This window comes from Carassius auratus, chromosome 7 (genome assembly GCF_003368295.1).
Source record: "Carassius auratus strain Wakin chromosome 7, ASM336829v1, whole genome shotgun sequence".
In the NCBI taxonomy this organism is placed as follows: domain Eukaryota; kingdom Metazoa; phylum Chordata; class Actinopteri; order Cypriniformes; family Cyprinidae; genus Carassius; species Carassius auratus.
In genome coordinates this window covers 24,581,086-24,605,955 of record NC_039249.1, presented here as the reverse complement: position 1 = coordinate 24,605,955, position 24,870 = coordinate 24,581,086, and the positions used below count along the sequence as shown (strand labels likewise).

General features: G+C 37.1%; 1 protein-coding gene across 8 annotated transcripts in view; it reads left to right on the top strand.

The window, feature by feature from the left end:
- Positions 1-24,561, top strand: part of ppip5k1a (diphosphoinositol pentakisphosphate kinase 1a) — a 30,398-nt gene extending 5,837 nt beyond the window's left edge. The window contains exons 7-32 of one of the 8 annotated variants that reach the window (XM_026268047.1): positions 457-558; positions 854-1,015; positions 1,182-1,303; positions 1,385-1,486; positions 1,639-1,725; positions 1,820-1,895; positions 3,535-3,644; positions 4,238-4,323; positions 4,401-4,526; positions 5,581-5,702; positions 5,795-5,977; positions 6,071-6,212; positions 6,342-6,565; positions 7,011-7,138; positions 7,240-7,354; positions 8,874-8,981; positions 9,147-9,260; positions 9,385-9,525; positions 9,673-9,766; positions 10,625-10,750; positions 11,085-11,114; positions 14,799-14,861; positions 18,391-18,570; positions 20,431-20,568; positions 20,676-20,789; positions 22,433-24,561. In XM_026268047.1, coding sequence (XP_026123832.1) covers positions 457-558; positions 854-1,015; positions 1,182-1,303; positions 1,385-1,486; positions 1,639-1,725; positions 1,820-1,895; positions 3,535-3,644; positions 4,238-4,323; positions 4,401-4,526; positions 5,581-5,702; positions 5,795-5,977; positions 6,071-6,212; positions 6,342-6,565; positions 7,011-7,138; positions 7,240-7,354; positions 8,874-8,981; positions 9,147-9,260; positions 9,385-9,525; positions 9,673-9,766; positions 10,625-10,750; positions 11,085-11,114; positions 14,799-14,861; positions 18,391-18,570; positions 20,431-20,568; positions 20,676-20,789; positions 22,433-22,974 — 3,537 coding nt within the window. In that variant the 3' untranslated portion in view covers positions 22,975-24,561. Of the gene's footprint in view, positions 1-456; positions 559-853; positions 1,016-1,181; positions 1,304-1,384; positions 1,487-1,638; positions 1,726-1,819; positions 1,896-3,534; positions 3,645-4,237; positions 4,324-4,400; positions 4,527-5,580; positions 5,703-5,794; positions 5,978-6,070; positions 6,213-6,341; positions 6,566-7,010; positions 7,139-7,239; positions 7,355-8,873; positions 8,982-9,146; positions 9,261-9,384; positions 9,526-9,672; positions 9,767-10,624; positions 10,751-11,084; positions 11,115-14,798; positions 14,862-18,390; positions 18,618-20,430; positions 20,569-20,675; positions 20,790-22,432 lie in introns of those variants that run through there. The other 7 variants (XM_026268048.1, XM_026268050.1, XM_026268054.1 and 4 more) reach the window with 7 other exon arrangements.
- Positions 24,562-24,870: the final 309 nt, after the last annotated feature.

Genomic DNA, 24,870 nt, shown 5'->3' with positions numbered 1-24,870 from the left:
TAGAACTTTGCTTTGTTTTTTGACTTTGCTTTGTTCTCGACCGTCCTGACACACTGGCAAAACCAATGCAGTGAGTTTGGGGCAGAGCCGTGTTTGTTCGACCAATAGCAGATAGGGATCGTGTTCATGAAACTTTTGGTAAATCTTCCATTTGGTAACACTAGTGTTAAAGCAATAACTCTTTTTGTTGTTTATCACTGCGTATTTGATACATCAGTTACATAATTTGAGTGGATTTGAATTTTTATTAGCTGTATTAATATAAATGTATGTGTTTGTGTTTGGTGCTTGTACATTAATTATAATGCTTAATGTTATATAGCTTAAATGGTTTTATGTTTCATAGTAACTTCTTATTGTAGCACTGAATTATAGTTTATGAACAAAACTGTGAATACTGCACATAAGGCCCAATATTAAGTAAATGATCTGAGTGTGAATGTGTCTTTGTTTCAGATTGGGAGCAGAAGCAGTGTTTACTCTCCAGAGAGCAGTGTGAGGAAAACTGGCTCCTATATCTATGAAGAGTTCATGCCAACTGATGGCACAGATGTGAAGGTACTAAATAATTTAGCATCTTCTTCACGCGGGGATTGCATTACCCTGTTTCTCTTGATCTACTGAATAGAGCAAAGTTTTGTTTAGTTCAATTTCAAATGTGATATTTTTAGAGGTGCAGCAACATTTCTCAGACTGGTTGGTGTCTTAGAATTAGTTCTCATTCATCTTATGCTGTTTCCCTGGAAACTGATGCTATTTGTAAAATGTCTTTGTCCTTTTTTTGTTTACAGCTCTCCTCTGAACATAAAATGAAAATGTTATTTTTCTTTTGTGCGTGTTTGTAATGTTACAGGTGTATACAGTAGGGCCAGACTACGCTCACGCAGAGGCTCGTAAGTCTCCTGCTCTCGACGGGAAAGTTGAGCGAGACAGCGAAGGCAAAGAAATCCGCTACCCAGTCATGCTCACTGCCATGGAGAAGCTTGTGGCCCGTAAAGTGTGTCTGGCATTCAAGGTCAGATGGGCTGTTCGTTTCTTGGTTTCTTGAAACAGTACAGAATGAAAATGTTTCCAATAGATTACATTTTCTGGGCTTTAGAGTTTAAGGCATTTTTTTTTTCTTTAAGCTCAGAAAAATCAGTTCATATTGATTTTATTCTCAAAGACTTATTTCACTCTAGCAAACAGTGTGTGGATTCGATCTTCTCCGAGCCAATGGCCACTCATATGTGTGTGATGTCAATGGATTTAGCTTCGTGAAGAATTCCATGAAGTACTATGATGACTGTGCTAAGATCCTGGGGTAAATCCTAATGAAAATGAATTAACATATAGTTAACAAAATGCACAACACGTGATGAGTGTGGCTTGTTCTTTCTCTTAGAAATATTGTGATGAGGGAGCTGGCTCCTCAGTTCCAGATCCCCTGGTCCATACCTACAGAGGCAGAGGACATTCCTATTGTACCCACTACATCAGGGACCATGTACTTATCACATGCTACTCTCACATCTTTTACTCATTAAAGTAGTTTATACTATTCATTAATGGTAGTAAGATTCATCTTTCTGTAAAATAAATGCCAAGTGACCCAGTTATGATTGCATCAGAATGACTTTTTGTGGTTCTGTCTGCTAGGATGGAGCTTCGCTGTGTGATAGCTGTGATCCGTCATGGAGATCGTACACCAAAGCAGAAGATGAAGATGGAAGTGCGCAATCCCATGTGTGTTCTTGTCATCTCCTCAATAGACTTAATCACTTAAAGCATGACTAATAGATCCAAATTGTAAAATGTAGTGCTTTTTCCATTCTTCCAGGTTCTTTGAGCTTTTTGAAAAATACGATGGGTATAAAACGGGCAAGCTGAAGCTAAAGAAACCCAAACAACTGCAGGTAACAATTTTATGTATTTTAATTAATTGAAGTTTTATTGAATTTAAACGTGGGGCCCGTAAAACTCTTTGAGTATGTTAACCATGAAATGAGGGAAACTCTGGGTTTTCCGTTTCAGAAAGGGAAGTATGTCAAACCCGAGAAAGTAGGGTAAGTCAAGCCCGTTTCTGAGGGTTTCTAAATGAAGTGCATTTTGCCTAAGTAAAATTATCTGACAGTATGGTAATAAATAATATCTTATAGCAAATGTAAAACAAAATTATTCTGAGTGTCCTTTACAAAGTGCAAATTTACAGTAGCTCTGCCCTCCAATGTCACACAAGGTTAAAAACAACAAACGTGAATAACGGCTTCAGTGGTATAGACAGTTGGGGCGCGGATAACAAGCTTGTGACGCGATTGACTGGGTTCGAGTCCGGCTTTTGCCGAGCTTGTTCTTCCTACTTTTCCATCACATGTAACATTAGAATTCATTTTCAATAAAAATTAAGAACATTTTCTAAAAATGGAAGTGTCTATAAATATAATCATTTACACTGTTATTATTGCATCCTGTTAATATACAACTGTACTGAAGTGCAAATTGTATATCTGACAGTATACAGTATAAATAGCATCTAATTATTAATTACACTTATTTCAAAGAACTGATTCTTTTACATGGTAAATAGAATAGGCTATATTTTTCACTAAGTGTAAATAGCCGCTGCTGTATTTTTCTTACAGTATTGGCAGATAATTTGCAATATAAGAAAAATGCAGTAAAATTATTACTACTTTATTTATTTTTTTTGCCCGTGGGATACCATGAAAATGAATAGCCTATTAGTTCAATAACCTACCGTTCTGCTAGTTTTCACCTGTGCTATTATAACAGGGATAAGAATTGAACTTGTATTGATTCTGAGGTTTTTGTCAGGTGCAATTGCCATGGTGAATTGTAATACTGGTGCTCCATTGATCATGGCTTTTCATAATCGTGGTGCACATGCTAAACTCAGAGTCAACCTACTCTGAGTTGACTGAACTAACTTAATTCAGCTGTTCTGAAACCGAAAACTCAGAGTTTCCCATCTCTGAGTAAGTCAACTCAGAGTTCAAGTTTTAACTCCGAGTTAGTTGAACCTCCTTATTGAAATGGCCCCAGACGCTCTCAGCCTTATTGACAAAGTCCACCTATTTTAATCTGAGTTTTTCACCAATGTATCTTCATGACTCTTCCAGTCATTTGTTATTTACTGGCTAAGGTAGTTTGATGTGTGTATATTCATTATAAAAGTGTCTATGGTGTTTTAGAATTTATTACTTGCATGAATGTTCCAGGGTGGTATTCCAGAAAGGAGGTTTAACAAACTCTGAGGTAAAGCTTGAACTGAGATTGGAAACAGCTGAATAGAGTTGGTTCAATCCACTCAGAGTAGGCTGAGTAGAGTTTAGTGTGAATAAATAAGAAATACCTCTGTATTTTAGTGTTTTAGTTAATTTAATACCTGTTTTGTCTTGTTTTGCATCACTTTAAGTCATTTTTAGGCCTCTTTGGAAGTATGCTGAGGCCGCATTGTCAGCCAGTCATTTAAATGTTGAAATATTGTTAAAGACTGTGGTGCTACTCCATATCTGTGCTGTGCTGTTTCCACAGGAAGTTCTGGACATTACCAGGACACTTTTGGCAGACATAGGACAGCATACTGACTGTGAAATAGAGGAGAAGTCGTCCAAGCTTGAACAACTTAAGACTGTTCTAGAAATGTACGTTAATGTAAGACGTTAACTGGGCCATGCTAACTGGCACACTTGCAGTCTGCCGAGGTGGCCTCCTTTCAGTCTTGTGACATGACATATTTTCCAAAGAAATAGATACATCTTGTCTCATTTACATTTTTACTGGCTAAGGTTTTATCTGAAACAATACATTAATTGCCATAACAAATGCATAACATGCTCTCTTACAGGAAAACAACAAAAATACAATAATGTTTCTAGTGTGTCAAAGGAGTCATCTGTAACATGTCTTAAAGGAGATGTAGTTGATGGATGTTATATATGAACACTATGTTCAGTGATTTTCCAGCATGCAGTATTTTTAGATTGTCAGTAGGAAGATTCGTCCTGTGACACAATGAAATCGTAGTGTCCCCTTTCACAACCCTTGTCAAGCATCACTCTTTTTGAAATAGCGTAGATTCGCCGGATGGATTTCAGAGCAGCTGATCTGGCATGTCCTTGTGGCTATATGTTAATATAGACATCTGGAAAAAAAATAAGGTGGAGGGTAAACTTCTTTTAAGCCTGAAGGATATGGCCTTTTTAAACTCTGGTCTCCGTCTGTTTTTTTTTTTAAGGTATGGCCATTTCTCTGGAATCAATAGGAAAGTGCAGCTAACATACCTTCCTCATGGACAACCTAAAACATCCAGCGAGGAAGAAGGTATGAGCATTGCTGATTGTCTCCTTTGGCTTCAGTCATCTCGTGTTTGATGGTGCTGCTGTGTGTGTTGTGTGCAGATACTCGGAAGGAGAGCCCCTCTATACTGCTGGTGCTGAAGTGGGGAGGAGAGCTGACTCCAGCTGGCAGAGTTCAGGCTGAAGAACTTGGCAGGGCTTTTCGCTGCATGTATCCTGGAGGCCAAGGTAGAGTGTCTCCTGTCTGTTAGTCTTTTAAGATTATGGACACACACGTTCGTCACTGGTTGTTTCTTATTTCACACATTAGTGGACTCAGAAACTCATGATGAAGACCATCTTGAGTTCACAAATCTCATGCTTTAAGCTCCTCCTTAGACCATTCTAATACAACAGCTCTTGTAAACATTACGCCAAAAAAAAAAAATTATTAACACCTAGCTGACTAGGAGTGACTAATACAATACAGATTCACCTACAAAAATGAGTCATCCCTGCGGCACTCAATGAATTACTTATTGTAATATAATAAATATAAGAACTATAAAGTATTTATTATAATATATTTATACAACAATATATTTATTGTTTTTTTTCCTCCATGTCCAATAAATTTATTAAATGTAAGGTAGTATGAAGTGTTTCCAAATTTGGGATAAAACCCAGTGCCTATTCAGCAATTTTCATATAATTCTCTTCCCTCTTTCTTTATTTGTTCTTGGTTTTAATTTCTGCCTCTTCTGTACAGAATAAAAAAAATATATTGTTCATATGTCTGTATTGTCTTCTGATACATTTGTGTAAAGATCAGTCTTACATTTTAGCTTTTGTTCACAGATAAACTTTGGCTCTTCCTTATCTCCCAAATTTATTTGAGGTCATGTTTTACTTCCCGATTGGTTTTGTGACTGAAGTTGCCAAATTCAAACTGAACACAGGGATGAATGAGATTTGAGAGCAAAATATACACATTTGCAGTTATGTTATGATTACATTTACAATCTTTGGACTTGTTAACATTTTGGACACGTTAACTTGGACATGTTCACCTACCCTATATCGGTTTTGTTCCACACTGCTCCTACAGACACCTTCTTGCAGAGTTTGTTCCAGCTCCAACACCCATGCCTCTAACTGTCAAGTAAGACCTTGATTAAAGTTTGGAGCTAAACCCAGCAAGACAGTGGGTTTCTAGGAACAGGGTTAATTGCCTCAGTTTTATATGGTTATTTAGTCTCATCATGTGTTTATCTGTGAGTCTTGTGTTCTTGTCCACTTGTAGGGGATTATGCTGGTTTTCCTGGCTGCGGCCTGCTCAGGCTCCACAGCACCTACCGGCATGACCTCAAGATCTATGCCTCTGATGAGGGCAGGGTGCAAATGACTGCTGCTGCCTTTGCAAAGGTCTTTAGCCACAACAAATACAGGTTGTATAAAGTTTAAAGATATTCAATTATTAGAGGATGTTAAGTTGGTGTTGGTTGTCCTGTTGTCAGGGTCTCTTGGCACTGGAAGGGGAACTGACACCGATCCTGGTCCAGATGGTAAAGAGTGCAAATATGAACGGCCTGCTGGATAACGATATCGAATCCCTCAGTGGCTGTCAGCAGAGGGTTAAGGCTAGACTTCATGAGATCATGCAGAAAGACGAAATCTTCACAGAAGACGACTTTGACAGGGTAAATCATAGCATCAGAAAGCTGTATTTCAGCCCTCTGCTGACTTTATATGAGAACACATCTGTGTCCACTTCATCCCTTTTATTTCTCCAGCTGGCTCCAACATGCAGTAGCTCTCTGGTGAACTCCATGAAAGCTGTGGAGAATCCAGTTAGTATGTGTGATCAAGTCTACACCCTTGTCCAGAGCCTCACCTCACAGATCCGCAAAAGACTTGAAGACCCCAAATCAGCAGGTGATTGCTCTGTGCTCACATCAAAAAAAAGAGAGAGAGAGAGAAAATACTCACTTTTAGAAGGCCAAAAAGAGAAACCTGTGAAAAAAAACCCGATCTGAGTAAATGAGTTGGTGTTGCCTCTCTCAGATTTACAGCTGTACCACAGTGAGACACTGGAGATGATGCTGCAGCGCTGGTCTAAGTTAGAAAGGGACTTCCGCATGAAGAGTGGCCGCTATGACATCAGCAAGATTCCTGACATTTATGACTGTGTGAAGTATGACGTGCAGCACAACAGCTCTCTGGGCCTAGAGGACACATTGGAACTCTTCAAGCTCTCTCGAGAACTAGCCAACATTGTCATACCACAGGTGTGTGAGGAAACTCTGAAACGTGAACTTGTGAAAAAACTTGAACAGCTTTGCTAGAATACTAGTGTCCCAGTCCTTGGACACCACAACCATAAGTTAAATCTAGAAATTAATTTAATTAATTAATTTAAACTCTTTTTTTCCAACTACATTTGACCAATTCCAAACCACATCAATCTTAAAAACTAATATTAATTTGGTATTTTATTATTGATGAGTGATATATAATTGTACATTCATTTATAATGTTATTGTTAATATTTTGAAGAAGATTTTATTTTAATATTTTCTGTTGTCATTTTAATTTTAGTTGAAGACTTAGTTATTTTTTTGTGTTTTTGTCATTTTTACTATTTAAAAAAATATATTTTTATACATTTAATGAAGTTTTAATTAATTTAGTACTTCAACTTCAGTACAACTCACCTTCAAACTACTTTTTTAGGAGTACGGCATTAATAAGGTGGAGAAGTTGGATATTGCATATGCGTACTGTCTGCCTTTAGTGAAGAAGATTCAGCTTGACCTTCAGAGGACACACGAGGACGAGTCTGTTAACAAGCTGCATCCACTGTGAGATCCCCTGTCTTTTCACTCATATCTCTTTCTTTCTTTTATTTGCTCTCTCCTATTGAGCATGGAGGCTCACACTTGTCCATCTCTTTGTGTCACAGATATTCACGTGGAGTGCTGTCACCAGGCAGGCATGTCCGCACTCGGCTGTATTTCACGAGTGAGAGTCATGTCCACTCCCTGCTTAGCATCTTTCGTTATGGTGGCCTGCTGGATGTAAGCATCATAACACATTTTAAATTAACATATTTTAAATGTAATAAATTCAAACTTAATCATTACAGGATTGTAATTACAACTACCATATTTTCCGGACTATAAAGCTGGACATACACTGTGCGATTTCTGTGCGATTTCGGCAAGGTACCAACTCACAATGTACGAGTAGATAGCATGCGATGTAAAGCCCAAGCTCACGGTTTTTATGCGCTCACTGTACGGTCCGATCGTCGAGTAGCGATTTGACTGCTCACACTTTTTTTTCCTGTTCATGACATATTTTTGGACTGATGCGACTTATACCGGGGTGCGACTTATAGACCGAAAAATATGGTATATGTAAATACAGACATGCAAGATTCAACAAAAACACAATATAGTACACATAACAAACCAAACGATTAGATAAAATAAAGGAAATGTATTATTACAAATGGGTCACGAAAGACCCCTTGCTGGGTTTGCATCGAAAGACGATGATCTTGTGTTGACGATAGCCAGAGATATTGTTAAAAACATCATTTGTTGGCAATATTAAGATATTTGACATTTCCAATTAATGTAGGCCTGTTACATACTTAGTTTTATTAGGCCTATTATTATTATTATTATTATTATTATTATTATTATTATTATTATTATTATTATTATGAAGTTACTTTTATTATCAAATGAAAATTTGCCCCGCAATAATTAACAAATTACTGACGTGATACGATGATAACAAAAGATTAGGCTTTATATTTCCTCCTTAATTAAAATGTTTTTAAAAGAGGTATTTTAAAACAGGTCTATACAATGAATTATAGGCCTATGATTAAAATATTAACACTTCAGTCATCAAAAGGTTTATAACTTTCAAAAACAACCTGTTTAACTATAAGTTTTTTCTTTTTTTTCACTGTGTAATGGTAGAAATATTAAGGGAATAAATAAAAACTGTTACTTATATGCCATTATCAGCATATGTTGAAGTCGATTTATCTCGTCGTCTCCGTCATTACTGTTTTTACTTTCAGTTACTGTATAGTAAATTGACTAAGATTAAGACATTTACAGGCATAACTCTTGCCTGAAGTTTGCACATTGCTTGTGTGTCATATCCATTGGTTTGCCTTCATGGTTTAAAACAGAAATATTTCCAACATTGGGACGCAACCAGTTACCCCCATACTGAACCGTGAATTTCGTGAACCATTACACTCCTAGAAATTTTTTTGTTTAATATGAAAATAATTATAGTTATATAATAATAAATTTATAATTGTAATTTGAACTGTAATCCATTTTAATTGCATTTAACATTCAGTATGCACATAAGTATATTCTTTCTGTATATTATTTTAGTAAAAGTACTCTTTTTAAATGTACTGTATGCTAAAGTTTACTTACTTTTCACAAGAGTAAAGAAGTACAGAAACTAGAGCAGAAGTACCAATGCCAAAAATGTAAAAGCGAGAACAAAAATACTTTTTAAAGCAGTTGTCTTTCACTGTTTTTTTATGTGATGTTTCAGGAGGTGAAGGACCAGCAGTGGAAGAGAGCTATGGATTATCTGAGTGAAGTGACTGAGCTCAACTACATGACCCAGATCGTTATTATGCTCTATGAAGACAACAATAAGGTACATCCTGCTCTCACTGTTCGTTCTGCTCCTTTGAGGCACAGAATAAACATAAGTGAACTGTAATAACTGAGCTGGCCAATGTTTTATGGTTGAGTGGGGACTGTGCAGTCTCAACAGAGTACTTCAAAGAAATGTGACAACTCTGTTATTGTGTTAACTCAGGACCCATCCTCTGAAGAGCGCTTCCATGTGGAACTGCATTTCAGCCCTGGGGTCAAAGTATCTGAGGAGGAGAGCGCTCCGATGGGATTTGGCTTCCGACCAGCCTCTGCTGAAGTATACAAACTTTTCTTTGTTCTGTGTTGTCATTGTGTATTGCATTAGAGTTTTATTCAGCTAATAATATCTAGGTTCATTAGCTGATATTGCCACGTCTATGCTTTTGTGTGTGTTCACACAGAATGATCAGAAGCAAACAGACCCTGGAAGTTTGGAAAATCTCATACGAGATGAGCCTGACCGCGCTTTGCCCCTTTTAGAGACCATCAGCTCCCAGAGGAAATCCCCTCTGATCCGGAATCGCAAGACTGGCTCCATGGAGGTATCACACTCAGCCACCTACTATGCCAACCGTTGTACAGTGTGCTTTAAATATACTTTTCTGAATCTCTGTGGTGTCAAACTGACAGAGTCTGGCTGGGTTTTATGTACTATGATTTAAAAGCGCTTCATTTGTGTGTGTGCACAGGTCCTGTCAGAAAGCTCATCCTCTAAAGGGGGCAGCTATCGCCTCTTCCCCTCCTGCTCACGTCAGTCTCCAGAGATGAAGCAGAGCGGATTAGGTTGGTATCATGTGTCTGTCCCTCACTCAGCCTCAACAACTGCTGTTTATCTCTTCCCCGTGTCAGGAAATCAACCTTTGAATCTGAAGCAACACTATATTGCATGTTATTTTGGATGTAAAATCCATTAGCTGACTGCTTTCATTGGCATTACCAAGGAAATTGGTGGATACACATTTTGGTTCCAGACAGAGATGGAGTTTGTTGTATGGGAGTGGGTTGCTTTTTTTTATTTTTAGACCTCTCGAAGGGATCATTCAGTTTCTGCTCTATTTAAAACTAGTGCTGTGATCTCCGACAACAGTCTAGTTTGTTATCTTTACACAAAGCTGTTTCCTATGAAAGAAAGTGCCACGATTTTACTGCAGTTTTAAAACTTGAAAGTTTTGCATGGAATAAAACACATTTGACAACAGTGTAAAAGAGGAAATAATCCTGCATGAATTCAGTTTTATTCCTAACTATCTGTAGATTTGAAATGATTAATTTGTGTAATCAGATAGTAACTATCAATAACATGTTAACGCTGATGTCCATTAATACTTGAATACTTACTCATCTGCAAATTCACTATATTTGTTTAATTATTGTATAGTTGTTGTTTTTTTTGGTCATAATTGCTTCTAATAGATGTAAAGGATTTACTTTAATCAACATCTCCCTGGCAAGAACATTGCTTCTGTCTTTTGTTAATTAGATTTTGCCATTGACATCCGCCAAACCGTAATGGTTTTGGCATGAGTTATATATTATGACTTTATAATCCTCTCACTCCCTCTGCAGTAACTGCTGTGTTTTGATGAATAAGTGCATGTGGTTGGTGTGCACACTAATTCCATGATCTAACCCCCTCTGCAGGGTCTCAGTGCGCTGGTCTCTTCAGCACCACCGTCCTGGGGGGCTCCTCTAGTGCCCCCAACCTTCAGGACTACGCACGCACGCACCGCAAAAAATTCCCCTCGGGCAGTTTGACCTATAAAGACGGTATGTGCTCAGTTCAGCTCCTTTTCTAATAGATATAATAGAGTTTGGAAGGTAGAAACTATAGTTGAAGGGCACTTCCTGTAAATGTGGGTAATGTAGGAGTTTAGGATTAAGTTGCATCAGGTCCTGATCTCGTCTGTCATATTCATATTTCACGTCTGGTTCATTTTCATGGTCTTGAATGTGTGGTGTCCAATAGCTTGTGGAGTCTACAGTGCCATTCATTGTCTTTCAGAAATTATGTCTTTGTTTCTTGTCATTGGTCATATTTTGTTAGCAGTGTTTTATTTTTGACATCATTTGATTGGAAACATATGTTTGTGTACCACTGCAGGAATCCAAAAAAGTTTGAAGCAAAAACATGGTAAAAATGTAGATTTTGTGAACAGCAAACTGAATATAAACCATTGCCTTCTACTACATAAAGGGAGTTTTTGCTACATGATCACATTTTACAATTCAATCTCAGATACACCACCATTCAAAAGTTTGAGGTCTGTAAGATTTTCTTTAAGAAGTCTCTTCAGTAAAAACAGTAATATTTTGAAATGTAACATGAAATGTTAAAAATTTTCAGTAAATGATATTTTTATTGTCTAGAATGTATTTCAAAAGTTAATGTATTAATTTTATGGCAAAGAAGAATTTTTTGTCACATGATCCTTTATAAATAGCGCTGATGTGCTGATTTGGTGCTTAAGTAGTATTCCTTATTACTATCAATGTTGAAAACAGTTGTGCTGCTATATTATGCTATATAATTTTTTTGTGGAAACGTTGCTACATTTTTTTTCAGGATTTGAAGAATAGAAAGTTCAAAAGAACATCATGTATATGCGATACATTATCTTTTGTGATATTGTAAATGTCTTTACTGTCAGTGTTTCCTTGCTGAAAAAAAAGATACATTTCTTTTAAAAAATCTTTTTGACCTTAAACATTTGAACAGTAGTGTATATTGCATTTGTATCACATCGATTGATTTGGTAACACTTCACATTAAGGTTATATATGTTAAAAGGATAGTTCACCCAAAACTGTAACTGAAACCATTGCAGTCTGTCAGTCATATAATGGAGGTGAATGGGAATCACGGCTAAAACATACAATAAAACTAAAAAAAAACATATACAAACAAAACCAATTTAAACCCTGCGGCTCGTGATGATACATTGATGTGTAAAGGCACAAAACGATCAGTCTGTGCAAGAAACTGAACAGTATTTATAACGTTTTTTTTACCTCTGATTCGTGCAATGTGCAATTGATCGAATTCTCCTGAGTGCATTCTAAAGCAGGTGCTTGAGGCGTCTACTTCTTATTGCTTTACAGCGGATCGCAGACTTATAAGTGCATTACCGCCACCTATCTCTCAAATGGACCAGATTTTAGATAGTGTCAATGGTCCATTTGAGTGACAGGTGGTGGTAATGCATTTTTACATCTGCTCTGTAAAGCAAGAAGAAGAAGAATATGCCTCACTTGTCTGCTGCTTTTTTTTTTAATTGTATGTAGCACTGCTTTTTTTTATTTAGCCGTGATTCCCACCCACCTCCATTATATGACTGATAGACTGCAACGGTTTCAGTTAAAAATCTCAGTTTGTGTTCTACTGAAGAAACGAAGTCACCTACATCTTGGATGCCCCGGGGGTAAGCAATTAAACATCAACTACATTTTTGTGTGAACTATCCCTTTAACACTAATCAGTGCAGTAGCTAACACAAAATTATAATTTTACAGAATTGTACTCATTTATTTATCTAGAATTATCAATACATTTGTAACATTTAAAGTATTTAACATCACCTATGTACAGTATGAATTTGAATGTTGAGTTATTAATGACATTAGCCTAAACTAATACATAATGTTAAAAAGACTGGTCATTGTTAGTCATGATACGTAATGTTAATGAACTGAATCTTATTTTTTCAGTGTGATCCATTATTTGGCTGTTAAAATTATTACTAAATTTGATACGTGGCCATTAGCTTTGGATTTAACCCTAATTTGAAATCTTATCTGAAATTGCATTGACAAATTGTCCCTCACATCCCCGTTCCTTCCAGAATGTTCAGTTTGTAGTTCGCTCGTGGTGAAACCTTTTGTCCACAAGGTGTCAGTGTGACATTGTTTGGAGTTCTCCCCATTTTAGTCCCCATTTCCTGTGTCTTGTTTTGTTTGCTGCCGTTTTGCAGTTAACTCTACTCTCTCATTTGTTGCTGTCTTATACATGAGCCTGTTCATTTAACCTTATTAGCATCCGTTAAAATATGTGGCTGGTCTCTAGGACTGTCATCGGTCATCTAGCACAATCCCCAGTCTCTGTCTTCACTGTTGTGTGTGCTTGTGTCCTGTGAAGGCATGTGCTGTTACACTACAGCCTCTCAGAGCTGCTTATATTACAGAAGTGAGGGGTCGATCGGACCATCTCCAGCTTTTCATGCCTCTGTCCGCCATTTTGTTTGTTCTCAGAGATGACGTCTGATAAGATGGCATCTGTATTTATAGTAGAGAAGTGCCCAAAAATATTACCGCAGCCAAAGTGTTATAAATAGATCCACTAATTTACTGTGGCAACTCTGTGAAGACATTTAAGCAGTTAGGATAAAAATCTGTCCTCTTATTGTCATTGTCTTTTGAATTTTATTTTTATTTAAGGGTTTATTTTCTCTACCTGAGCTAGGAATAGCCTCAGTCATGGCCGTAGCCAGGCTTCGGAAATTAGTGAGGTCCGGGGGGTTTCTATAATAACCCCCTTATTATGGACCCCTATAAATACAACTAACTAATAACCCCTATAAATACAACTAACTAATAACCCCTATAAATACAACTAATTATATACTCTAACACTTGAGATAACACACAGATATTTAGATGTTTTTGGAGAGATGCTCATTTTAAAATCATACCCTGTTTATTGCAAAAAGTTTGTTAATACTATATTTTTGGGGTGGATAATTTTATCAGTTGTTTATTATGCATGCAAACATACATATTGCCCACAAATCGTGTTGTTTTTGGATAGTCAGGATTACAAAAGACAATCTCTGACAGTCAGCCCCCAGTGGCGCAGAAGGCAAAATGTGTGTCATACATATTTTGACGTGATCGACCTGGGTTCGAATCCAACTCTTCAAGTTGCTAATCATATCAGAAAAGCATTTATTTTCCATAACAATTAAGTAATTAATCAAAAAGATAAGGGTAGGTGTAGGGAGGGATTTATTGTCCCAATAAGGTGGCATCCATTTAATTGGACTCATTAAGTTATTATTGCATACTGTTTTATAATGTACTACAATACTGAGGTGCAGATAATTGCCACTATTTGAAGTAAGTATATTATAAATAAGTAGCAGAAAATCCTGCTATTATAACATAGTATAAATAAAATCTATAGCTATTTGCACTTTTTTGATAACTGCCAGACTAATGCCTGCGATACAATGTTGCTATTAAAATAAACAAAAACCTATAAATAAATGAAATAAACCACAAGTAAAAAAACACTTATAATACAAAAACAAGTTAAAAAAAGCTTATAATAGATGGATCTGGCTGCGTCTCGCGCTCTCGCTCACAACTCTCTGAAGACTCGTTCACTTCGGAAGCATCTCGCATCGATCATTTTCATACCACAGACGCTAAACATTATGAATTATACATGCAGACATTCATATGAGGAGTTTGGCAGCAAATTAGTCAATCAGAGAGCAAATTTTATTTTCGAACATGAAAAATTTACCGCAGTCCGGACCTCGGTGACCTCATAGCTGGCTACGGCCATGGCCTCGGTGAACCCATCTGTGAGATTAACGTCTAACTTCCACATAATAAGGAACATTCTCACTCTTTAGCTAAAAGTATTAAGACACTAAATGCTGCTCTTCTGCCTTCTGTCTGTAGTCACAGTAGAAAACCCCTCAGTCACCCTTCTATCCTTGCCAGTCTCACACCTTCAGCTCTGTAACACCATCCCCATCCTTTACAGGTGTGCTGTAAAATATGGTAACTCTAGTGACCTTTTTTATTTCCTCAGAGTTGTTGTCTATGCCGGCAGTAAAGCGATTTTCTGTGTCGTTTGCAAAGCATCCGACTAATGGTACGTCTGCTTCTCTTCAAGTATATTTCCACTTCCTCCACCTCCCTTTGTTTTGCATGTCAGTGGAAAACTCTTTTTCATTTCGGAAATGTTCTTCTGTTTTGACGTGATTTCATGTTTCCTTCGACCTCTCCAGTTTCATCAACTTTTTAACCATCCATTTTAAATATCCACCACTATCACTATCTGTAGCCTCCTGCGGACATCTCTCACCCTCACCCTCACCCAGTGTTAATCAGTAACGGATGACTGTTTGTGGGAATGAGTTTAAGCACGTGTTTGTTTCCTGTGACTGTATGTGCACACGTCTGTGGGAAGGTGGGTGTATTACACTGCAAAAAAAATCTAGTTCTTAATCAGTATTTTTGTCTTCTTTTACATTTGGGATGCAAAATTAAATAAGCTACACTACCGTTCAAAAGTTTGGAGTCAATAGATTTTTTTTTTCTTGAAAGAAATTAATACTTTTGATCGATTGAATGCATGCTTGCTGAATGAAAGTGATAGTATATATTTTATAATGTTATAAAATATTTTTATTTTAAATAAATGCTGCTTTGTTTATGAAATAATCCTAAAATGTTATCATAGTTTCCTCAAAAATATTATGCAGCATGATCTTAATGTTAATAATAAAAAATGTGTCTCAAGAACCAGTTTCCAGATTTCTAAAGGATCATGGGAGATTCAAGAATAAAATAATGGCTGCTGAAAATTCAGTTCTCCATCAACGGAATAAATTACATTTTATGATATAAAAAAGAATAGAGTTATTTTAAATTATAATGATTTTTCACAATATTTTTGTATTTTTGATCAAATAAATGCAGCCTTGGTCACTATAATAGACCTTAAAAACATTAAAAAAAAAAAAAAATAATAAACTTTTGAACAGTAGTGTGTGTAAGAACGTAATTTAATTAAAACAATTTGACAGTGCACTGTGAAAAATGTTCATTCAAGATATATTCTTTGCAAACAAGTTGTAATATTTTATTGAAATAAGATTTAGTTTGTAATATAAGGTTAAATACTACTGATTTCTTTTTTTTTTGCTATACAATACTGAATAGATGCTCAAGACAATGAATCTGAGCCACTGCTGGACACCAGTCAAGAACCCTTCCCCTGTCAACAGTTGTCATTACTCTGGTACTGTTGGACAGTGTTTTTCACTGTATTTAACTGTAGCAGAAAGTGATAGTTCACAGGGCAATGGCTCACCTGTCACTCTTTTACTCCATCGATCCTCTCACCAGTTTTATTTCAAATGAATGTTGTTGAGAATTATAGTTTTGTAAATGTTGAGCTATGCAGCCAAGGAGTGTTTTACTCCGTTTCCCCTTGATTCTTCTTCATGGGAAGCAGCTTAAAATCTAAAATGCCACAAAGACTTCTTTTAAATTGAAATCGACATCTTCAGTCTATATGAATAAAACAACCTGCCGCACTTGCAGATAAAGATTAACTAGCCGGTGTCTTTTATAGTTATCTACACTTTATTGATAGACACATGTGCTGTGTATAAACTGCATGTTGATGTTGTATGGGTTAAGATTTTCAGGGTTTTCTCTCTCGGTCTTGCATATGTTGTGATCGAGGGGATGTCCGGAGATGTTGTCTACCATAAACAAACCTGAATGGAGGTGATAACAAAGGTCGAGAGCAATGCAAAAGAAGCGCTTGTGAAGTGCTGTGAATTACTGCAGTGTGTTCTGTACTGTAGGGATATCTGGACACAGTTCTGTATGTGTTCAGTACATCTCAGGCAGAGCTTGAAGATGGTCCCTGATCCACCTACACAATCCCCATTCCCTGCCAGATCCCACACACAACACCCACCACACATTCCAAGCCACCCAGCTCTCAAAACCTCTCACGTAGGAGCCTTTCGTCCAACCTAATTATGTTTCTGTAGTTTTTGAGATAGGCTTTTTACCTTCATGTCTCCGAATTGCTTAATTATACATTTGTGTGTTTTCCTGGTAATGTGTGCACATGTACGGGTCAGGTGGGGATCAGATGTTCCCACGAGGATAGTTAAACCTGTAATCATCTACATTGTGGGCACCTCCCAATGGTACACATTATAAAACGGCTTTATAAAGAGACTGTAGAATGTCTTTATTCAAATGTAAAAATCTTAAATGTTTGCAAGGTGTAGGTGTAGAGGGTATAGCAAATATAATTATCTGACTCGATTAAACGGAAAATACACGGTATGATATATGTTGGAAGCATTGGTTGTGATTTAATCACATACTGTTAATCTGATAAAACTCATGTGTGCACGTTTTTTAATCACATCAACTGTTAAATACATTTTCCCTTATAAATTGCATTTATTAACAACTTCTACAACAAAACATGTGCAAATGGAATAATTTGTTTTGTAATATTTTCAAATTATTGACACTGAAACTGAAATAGACAGAAAAAAAAATCTATATTTGTAACAATCAGCAAAATTACCAAAAGTGGTGGTTATGCTAAACATCTATAAAAATGGCCTTTACACTTGCGTCCAAGTTTGGGCTTAGTAAGATGAAGTCTTTTATTCTCTCTAATGCTGTATTTATTTGATCGAAATACTGGAACACACAACAAAGGGGGCGAGGCCATGTTCTGCTGCTTTAGAGAAGAGGAAGAGAAAACTGGGGTACACATACAAATCTGTACATATGAATCGCGATTCTGTCTTCTAACGCTTTTAATGGATTCACAAGTTTCAAAACCAATCTTCTAAAGCAGTGGTTCTCAATCCTGTTCCTCGCGTCCCCCTGCTCTGCGTCTCTCTCTCTCTCTCTCTATCTCTCTCTCATTCAGATCGTCAGATCAGCTCCAACAAACTTCCATTTATAGACTTATTTTTACAAAGCAATGAGAAGCGTTATACATGGACGCACACAGTCACTGTGCTGTATTAAAGCTTTAATCAGAATAAAACCGTATATTAAAAGCTAACAGAAGCAGTAGCATTTACAAACAGCAGCGTATCTAAAAGTATGAAACGACAACAAACAAGCTTTAATTCAATCAGGTCGATACAGTGGCCATATGCACGCTGAAAGAACAATAGTTTTTGTTTTGAAGTTCTAGATGTCTGTGTGGTTATGTAGACCATTTCTGTGTATAGTGACTTCCTTGAATCCCTTGTGGTCTTGTGCCTTAATCGATGGATGTTGACCCCAGGAGATGGTACTCCTGGTTTCCTCTGCACAGTACATTGTTTGTGAATGAAGGCTGTGGACTACAATGGACTTGATGCTGTGTGTCTGCTTGGGATTATGTGCTGGTGACCAGTCGCTCAGGCTAACTCCTCTTTATTTAGATGTGTTTAGATATGGAGAAGTGTCTGTAAAACCCCGTGAGACCTGTTGTGGAGAGTTTTTCTGAGAGCATGCGAAGTAACGAAGGGGTAATCACTGTCCACTATGAGAACCCATGCCCTCACCCGTCTGCTTTTCAAACCCCCTACTCCCCACTCTTCTCTTCTCTTCTCTTCCCTGCTCTGCCTCTTCTTCCTCAGAACCCCTGGAAGAGCACCAGGTAGCCCAGCTGCTGAGGCGCTTTTCCAACGACCCCAAAATTGGCCACCCGTTCTGTTTGGACAGTGCTTATGCCCACCACCTCCATCAGTGCTCCTACCATCTCCGCCTCTTCCGCAACTGGTTAATCTCTGGCCAGGACCCACTAGAGTACCTCTACGGTCAGCCCTGCGGAGGTCCCTCCATGCCCTGCCGTGCCGTGACTGCAGTAATGGCCACTACCACAGCCGCCTTAGCTTTGCTCTATAGTGCCTCTGCTGTTTGAAGCATGCTTGTGTTTTGGGAAAAGCAGCATGCTTTTTCTTTTTTTAGCATATTGAAGTTTATGTAGGATGTTTTTTTTGGGGATATTAGGTTAATACTAAATAATCTTAATTAATCTTGGGTTTTGGGTTTAACTAAATTTTTTATTTATTTAAAATGTATACTTTTTAAAATTAAATTTCCTTTAATTTACCTCCTGAGCTGTTTTCTTTTTCGGAACGTACAAGACTGTTTTAATATTTGGGGTCAGTAAGGTTTACTTATTAAGATATTTTAACTTTTATTTATCAAGGATGGATAAAAAGTGTCAAAGTATTTCTTAATGTTATGAGTCAGTTCTATTTAAAAACAAACAAACAAAAAAGTTAATAAAATAAACTTTCCATCCATCAAACAATCCTATAATAATAGGAAATGTTTTTGGAGGACCAAATTAGCATATGTGACACTGCTGCTGAAAATTCAGCTTTGCCATCAAAGGAATATTACTTTGAAAAATATATTAAAATTGAAATCAGTTATTTTTAATTGTAATAACATTTTACAATATTGCTGTTTTTACAGTACTTATGATCAAATAAATACAAAATTGTTGAGCAAAATAGACTTAAAAAAACCAACCTCAAACTTTTGAATGGTACTGTAGTTCTTTCAGTTCCTCTCGCAATAAAAGAAAACAGAATCATTTACCAAAAAAAAAAAAAAAAAAAGTTTTTACATTTAGGTGATATTTCAGACTTTTTGAGAGAAATTAATTTCACCATAAAAAAGATTGTAAATGACTTTTGTTAAAGGTCCCAGCCAGATTGAACTCATAAATTAAAAAAGTACTCTTGTTTGGCACTTCAAAACTTTTCAAATATTTCTACAGAGAACAGAACAGATTTAAAGATGTCAAATTCAGTGCTCTGTACAGAAGAGGCTGGAGTGTTATTAAGAGTGATCTGTCACTGCTGTGTGTTGGGTGTGTGGTGTGGCATCTGATTGCATCTGTGTCAGCTTACAGTCACATCGGCTCTCTGACGTGTCAAAACATGACTGACTTGCATGCCACAGGCTTCCAGGGATTTTCAAAATAAGACATTGTTATTCTCTCTTCCAACTGTGATTTTTCAATTTGTACTTTTTCAACAATATTTAAATAAAACCTCTATTACTTCATACATAATCACACATGCACATTGTTATTATTATTTTTTTTTATTCCATTCTCCAGGGTACAGGGTCTTTTTCATAAGTAAAAGTCATAAGTGATTCATTGTCATCTTTTATAAAATTAATGCTCTGATTACATGATGATCCACTGGTGCAATATTCACATTGATTCCTGTTTTTATTATTATTGATTTTGCCAGCTCCCTCCTAATTTATGTGTGTTGCTTTAATCAAAATTAAGAGTTTGGTTTTTCAACTAAAATAAATGCATAGAGACTAACAACTAATTAAAGGAACTTTTTGGTTTTACTTAAAGTTGTGTGTGAGAGTGTGACACTACTAATTGTATAACTTTTGAATGTAGATTTAGAGTTCCTATGTAATACACAACAAGTCTCGAATGAAGAGGAAGTGGTGGTTTTGTTTGTGTGTGTGTGTAGAGTGTATCTGAATGTTTCCCACCCGTGACTGTGGTTCTGTTTGGCAGTAGGTGGAATGTCTACTGACACTGGTTCGGTGGTGATAGACTGCTGTGTCACTCTGGGTGCATACTGATGTCTGGATAGAGGGCTGTCTTCTCTCATCACTTCTCTCTTCTGCAGGTTTTGAAGGCTGCTCCATGGTGCCCTCCATCTACCCCCTGGAGACCCTCCATAACTCCCTCTCACTCAAGCAAGTCAACGAGTTCCTGACGACTGTGTGTGAGAATGCAGGAGATTCCCACACCAGGACAACCAGAGGTAATGCCCATAGCACCACTCTAACATTAGGACAGTTTTAGGTCAGTTTCAGTTGTTTTGATGCACCAGTGTCCTAACTGTATGTGTGTTTGCCTCTCCTCCTGTAGCTCTCTCAGCTATGTTTGACTCCCAGAACCAGCCCACAGGGGACTCTTACATCCCTCATAGAGTGCTGTCCTCCTCTGTTTCACTGCGCCAGCGCTCTGATCGGCCGCCCTGGTGTGAGTACTGCTGCCCTTATCTACTTCACATAGAGAAAGCTCTCTCAGCAGTCATCGTGCTAACATGTGCTACATATGTTGCATGGATCAGATCTACAATTGATATTTAAGTGGTAACAAATAACAAATTCATGAATTTGTATGTTGATAAAATTATGCCTTCAACAAATGTTGACAGTAAAGGGGTTGACAGTTTTATTTGACATGGCAAGTCTTCTGCTAATTAAATAAACTTTGTTGTTTGGTAACATTGCTAATATTTTATCCACAACAGTAAAGTGGTGAAAAATATGGCTGACTTGTATTGAAGCCCCCTTCGGGGAAAAAAAAAAGTCAGACTTCAAATCTGAATAGTATATTTTAAAAAACAGTTCTTGCAGATAATGCTGTATTAATGAAATAAAAAGTCTACTTAAGTCTTTTCACAGAAAGTACACTTTCCTGACGGTGTGTGAAAAGTGTGTGTAATGTGTATTTTAATTCGTTAAGTTTTATTAATCTTTTGACAGGCTTTAAAGAAGTGCACTTACCTTGTTTCCTAAGCCACATGTAAAGTGCTTGATTATAATTTTAACTAGTGCGTAACATTAAAATTACATTTAAAGTGAACATATTTTAAAAGTACCAACTTGAAGCTTCATTTCTAATTTCTAATTACAAATATATTTAAATGCATGACATACGTTTTGATAGACATTACAGTATATTTAACCCTAATTGCTTATCAGTACAGCGTGTTTTATAGACAACACAATTATGGTTTAATTATTAGTGGTTCTAAAAAGCACTCTAAAGTCCAAATAATTGCATTTAATATTAATCTAAATTGTTACACTTTATTTTAAAGTCCAGTTCTCACTATTAACAATCCATTAACTATGACTAGCCTCAATAAACTCCTAATTTGCTGCTTATTAATAGTTAAGGACGATAGTAAAATTTAGGTACTGGGATGGATTTGGGATCTAGAATAAACAGACAATATGTTAATAATAGGCATGCTAATAAGCAACTAGTTAATAGTGAGAATTGGTCCCTAAAGTGTTACCATTTAAACTACAATACATTTTTATTTATTTGCAGTTGGCATGCATTTAAGTGTCCTAAAATGTTACATTCAGTTCGCACTACATTAAACTACATTAAAAAGTAAATCATTTCTTTAAGAAGTATTTGATAGTGCTGTATGCTAAAGTGCATGTCTTTTTCACAAGTTAGAATTACATAGTCCTGCTGACTTTCAAAAGAGAAAACACGATGGGTGACATGCCAATTCGGGTCACAGCTTTAATTAATTGTAATAATATGGTCACTAAAATTCCCAAAAATGCAAATAGAAAAAATTCTAGTTCTTAATTTTCATATATTTCTTAATCAAAACGTCTGTATTTGCCATTACAGCAAGAAGCAGTAAAAACAGCAAAAAAAAAAGGCATTCTCATGATGAATTAAAATTCAAATCAAAAGAAAGTAACTGGATTTTTGTTGATGCATTTAGAAGAATGTTTAGAAACAAAGTTGGCATAAACTATTCATTGTTAAAGTAATTACATATACACACATGCACGCGCGAGACACAAATGACACTTCTTTTGTAAAATGAGCCAAATAATATGCGTGTTTGCGTGTATGTCTCTGTGCAGACAGCAGTGGTCCCTCCAGTACAGTGTCAAGCGCCGGCCCCTCGTCTCCCACGACGGCTGACACCTCCCCACGCTTCAGCTTCAGTGAGAAGATCACCCTCACCCCGCAGAGCAGTGAGGAGACCCACCCGGCCCCTCACAACAACAGCCACTGCGTGTCCTCCACGTCTGAAACCAGCCTCCCCTCCGAGGACCCCCACCCGTCAGTGCCATCCCCCATCCTGGAGAGACCCAGTCAAATAGCAGTGGACAGCACAGACTCTGCAGGCCAGTGTCTTACAGAGAGCCCCTTCTGTGATGAAGCGCCAAGTCCGGCCCCCGATGAGCCCAGCTCATCAGAGTCCTTCTGTAGGCTGTCCGACTCCCTGCCTGTGCTCCTGGAGCTCAGAGAGAGCAGCTCAGAGGCCGGCTCCAGTGCCCAGACCCCGCTCACCCCGGAGGAGCCCGATGAGTTCTTTGATACACAGGAAACACTGGACGTGTGGAGGGGAAGCCCCGGCACTCCTCTAGAAGTGGGATCTCCACATGTGCCTGAGCCGTGAAGGAAACGCAGCCCCCGTCTCAGCATGCTCTCGCTGTAGTGCCTCAGACCTTCATAATGAGTCAAAGTGGGATTTGCCAACATCATTTAAGGGAAGCTGAGGAAACACGAATCGCAAATGCTCATGTTGGAATCTTAATAAACTCTCCATGTGTTTAATTCTGTAGTGTGGTTCAGAGATGCTTCGTGTGTAACGCGTCACTCTAGTCAAACGGCCAGTGATCAAACATAAGCTGTTAAATGCACTGAAACATTTTAATGTGCACATATTATCTTCCTCGTCTCCAAACGACTGCATCTTCTTCATTAGCTGGTCTGGAAGATATTTTTCAAAGGAACGTTATATTTGATATAAGTCAAGCTGAACTCTTGAATAAGGAACTTACATAGCTAAATGCATATAATAAAGGGATAGTTACCCAAAATTAATCATCGGTTAATCACAAACCCATTACGTTTCATTCATCTTCAGAACACAAGTGAAGATGTTTTTAATGAAACCTGAGAGATTTCCGTCCCTCCATGGAAAGCTTCATTCTTCAAAATGTTCACAGACATAATAAAAGTAATTCATATAAACCGAGTGGTGTAATCCAAATCCTGTGAAGAGACATGATCACTTTATTTGATGAACAGATGCACTTCAGGCTTTTATTAACTATGTATGTGTTGTTCAGTGTATTAAAGCCTAAATGAAATTTCTTCATCCGAGATCATGTCTCTAGAAGACTAGGATTAAACCGCATATTTCTTTTAGTTTTGTGAGAATGGACTTTCAATATAGCCTAAAAATATTTGTCTTTGTGTTTTCGAAGATGAAAGAGAAAGTCTTACAGATCTATAACGACATTAGGAGTAAACGATGAAAGAACTTTCATTTTTGAGTGAACTATCCCTTTAAATGAACACTAACCATTTTATTACTTTTTGCCAAAGCTTGCTATACCATGTCATAATTTATTAAATCACTATAAAATACATATATATGTAGACGATATATATTTATTGACTAATATGCAGCTTACTTTTAACAATGAGATCGCAAATGAACAAGTCTCATTTTTTTATATTTTAGTTTTTATTTTTGTAAATCATACAGTGCTGTCACGGTGTTAAATAATGGAGGTCTTCATTTCAATAACATTACAACAACACTTTGTACTGCTCACCTTTTCAACATTGAAGTACTTTTTTGTACCGAACTCTCCTGTTTGATCAAATGAAGAGTGCAGTGTGATTTTTTTTTTTTTCTTCTTTTTTAGTATACAGTAAAGAGAGCGAGAGATGCTGGTCCTGTTCTTCTGTTGATCTGAACGTTTTTTAATGAGCATGCAGAACATGTGTAGAAATAAGTGACTCTCCTTGATGTAGCACCAGCCTGAAAGACCTCTAGGATCTAGAGAAGAGCATCTCACTTCCCCTCCAGCAGCAATGTCTGTTTCTGAAATCACTGGCACATTAAAGCATCTGCCTCGGACAGATTCAACCCAAACGTGTCGTACTGTTGGTGCTGTATGCGTCTGTGCAGTAGTATTAAATGGCACTTTGATTTACAGTGTTTCAAATAAAAGTGGCGTTGTCTACAGAACGCAGTTGTCTTTTTATCATTTCCTGTAATGATTTCCAGAATCATTAAAAAAAGTTGATTTTCCTCACTCAAGCTTGGCATTTCCATATTTTTAAAACTTAATTTGCTGTCTTGCATAAGCATTATTATCTGTAAGGGTTATTCATCTTCATAGTCGTTGGCTTGACAGCGAGGTTCTTGCCATTCATCACCTGGAGGGTTTTCATTCTGTTAACCGCTACTGTCCCACGACACAGCTTCAACCAGACAGAGTAAACAATCATCAGAGCTTCAAACATTTCACAATACGTCTGAATTCAAGTCTCGCCG